The sequence below is a fragment of the Nicotiana sylvestris genome, chromosome 8 (assembly GCF_000393655.2).
Source record: "Nicotiana sylvestris chromosome 8, ASM39365v2, whole genome shotgun sequence".
In the NCBI taxonomy this organism is placed as follows: Eukaryota; Viridiplantae; Streptophyta; class Magnoliopsida; order Solanales; family Solanaceae; genus Nicotiana; species Nicotiana sylvestris.
The window spans coordinates 83,862,999-83,865,996 of NC_091064.1; the positions used below are offsets into that span (position 1 = coordinate 83,862,999).

General features: G+C 40.7%; 1 protein-coding gene across 1 annotated transcript; it reads right to left on the bottom strand.

Annotated features, from left to right (window-relative positions):
- Window positions 1-549: 549 nt before the first annotated feature.
- On the bottom strand, window positions 550-987 carry LOC138875308 (uncharacterized). Its single transcript, XM_070154131.1, has one exon. It carries the CDS (start codon window positions 985-987, stop codon window positions 550-552), a length of 438 nt encoding a protein of 145 aa, XP_070010232.1.
- Between the last annotated feature and the right edge of the window lie 2,011 nt (window positions 988-2,998).

The following is a 2,998-nucleotide window of genomic DNA, read 5'->3' on the forward strand; positions in this document are numbered from 1 at the left end:
GCTTTCCTTTGCTCTAGAAATACTATTTGTGTTGCCCTAGGTAACACATGGCTACCATAGAAATAGCGTTTTTGAAAAATATGCATTTAGTTGATGAAATAGAGTTATTTTAGGAAACATAGTGGTATATAATATCAAGTAAATTAGATGAACTAATGATTGTGACACTTTATGGACATTACGGCTTTCTTTGCTATAGAATTTTGAGGGACCTCCTAAAAATTCTGCCCCAGTTCAGTAAATGATCCTTCGGTCGTTCTGCATGTAACGAAGTTTGTTGGACCTGCTCCGGAATTTTGAGAATCCTTCTCAAAATTCTGCCATAGTTGCTTTACCGATTTTCTGACTATCTTACACATGATGACGTCGGCTGGACTTGCTCCGAAATTTTGAGGGTCCTCCTCAAAATTCTGCCCCAGTTTCTCGTTGTGGAAAATGAAGATTTTATTAAGATGTGACCGAATCCACAGGGCTGCCTACGTATCCCCTCTTAAACGGGAATCAGGTCAAGCGTAGTTCAGTTACATCAGATGAAGAAATGTAAACAATCTAAACATAGTATCTCTTGACCATGTGAACCATATAGGGCACTTGCCAATTGGGTGAAAACTTTTCTTTTGCTTCATCTTGATGTGGGAAGATTCGCTTCAACACTAGTTGCCCCGGTGTGAATTGTCTTGGTTTGACCCTTTTGTTGAAAGCCTTGAACATTCTCTTTTGATAAAAGTGACCATGACACACTACATTCATCCTTTTTCCATCTATGAGAGATAGTTGCTCATAGAGGCTTCTTATCCATTCTGTATCACTGAGTTCAACTTCTTGTATGATCCTTAAGGAAGGAATTTCTACCTCGGCGGGAATGATAGTTTCGGTACTGTAAACTAGCAAATAGGGAGTTTCCCTAGTTGATGTGCGAACTCTGGTACGATATCCCAATAAGGCAAATGGTAACTTCTCATTCCATTGCTTGTGATTTTCTACCATTTTACTTAGTATATTTTTGATGTTCATGTTGCCAGCTTTCACGACTCCGTTAATTTGAGGCCTATATGCATTGGAATTTTTGTGCTTGATTTTGAATGTTTAACACATGGCTTTGATCAGATCACTGTTGAGATTTGCGGCATTGTCATTGATGATAGACTTGGAAACCCCGAATCAAACAAACAATACGATCCCTGACAAAATCTGTGACGACTTTCTTGGTTACAACTTTGTAAGATGCAGCCTCTACCTATTGTGTGAAGTAATCGATGGCCACTAAAATGAACCTGGGCCCATTTGAAGAAGTGGGTTCGATTGGACCAATGACATCCATTACCCAAGCACCAAAACGCCAAGGTGCACTTGTCGCATTGAGTTCGTTAGGTAGCACTCGTATCATATCTGCATGTATCTAGCATTGGTGGTATTTCTGGACATGCCAGATGCAATCTGTTTCCATAGTCATCCAAAAATATCCAGCTCTGAGTATTTTTTGGCTAGTACAAAACCGTTCATATGTGGCCCGCATGTTCCAGCGTGTATTTCCTCGAGCAATTTAGAAGATTCATTGGTGTCAACACACCTTAATAGTCCTAGATCAAGTGTTCTCATATACAGAATTCCTCCGCTTTGGAAGAAATGATTGGACAGCCTACGCAGTGTGCGTTTCTGAGTATCTTAGTTTTTTTCATAGCCCATTCTCCTTGAACTTGAGGTACCAGAAGATCCGAATCACCAATTACCAGCAACTCTAGTATATTCATGTCGATGGCCAAATTGAGTCCCCTGATGCAAGTCTCATATTCTGTCATATTGTTGGCACATGAGAACCTAAGATTTGCAGTACCGGATAATGTTGACCTATTTTTGACACCCAGACCGCTCCAATACTCACTACTTTGAAGTTTGCGGCTCCGTCGAAAAACATTCTCCAACTATCGTAGGCTTCAGAAATGTCCTCTCCTACTAATGACACTTCTTTGTCAGGAAAATACATTTTTAGTGGTTCGTACTATCCTACTACAGGATTTTCAGTAAGATGGTCTGCCAACGCTTTCCTTTGACTGCCTTCTAAGTTACACAGATGATATCGAGCTCACTCAACAATATTTGCCACTTGGCTAACTTCTCGGTGGGCATAGGCTTCTGAAAGATGTACTTTAGAGGATCCATCCTTGATATGAGGTATGTAGTATGGGCACAGAAGTAATGCCTCAATTTCTGAGCTATCCATGTCAAAGCATAGCAAGTGCGTTCTGGCAGAGAATACCGTGCTTCATAAGGTGTGAACTTTTTACTCAAGTAATATATGGCTTGTTCCTTTCTTCTTGGCTCGTAATATTGTCCCAGAACACTACCGAAAGCCCCATCTAGTACGGACAAATAGAGTAGCAAAGGTCTCTCAGGTTCTGGCGGGACTAGGACTGGTGGCGTGGACAGATATTATTTAATTTTGTTAAAAGCCCTTTCACAATCTTCAGTCCAACTGGTTTGAGCATCCTTCTTGAACATTTTGAATATGGGTTCACATATTACTGTGGGCTGTCCTATGAAGAGGCTGATGTAATTGAGGCATCACAGGAATCTCATCACGTCCTTCTTGCTCTTTGGTGGTTGTAACTCTTGGATAGCTTTAAATTTTGATACGTCCAACTCGATTCCTCAGCGGCTGACGATGAATCCCAACAATTTTCCTGCAAGAAACCCGAATGCACATTTTGCAGGGTTCTATTTTAAATTGTACTTCTGTAGCCTGTCAAAGAACTTCCTAAGGTTTGCTATGTGAATTGTGGCCCTCTTGGATTTGATGATGACATCATCAAAACATACCTATTTTTCTTTTTGTATCATATCATGGAAGATGCTCATCATGGCCCTCATATAGGTGGCCCCAGCATTTTTCAGACCGAATGGCATCATTTTGTAGCAGTACACCCCCATGGTGTAATGAAAGCTGTTTTCTCTGCGTCGTCTTCATCCATCCAAATCTAATAATAACCCACGAAGCAAC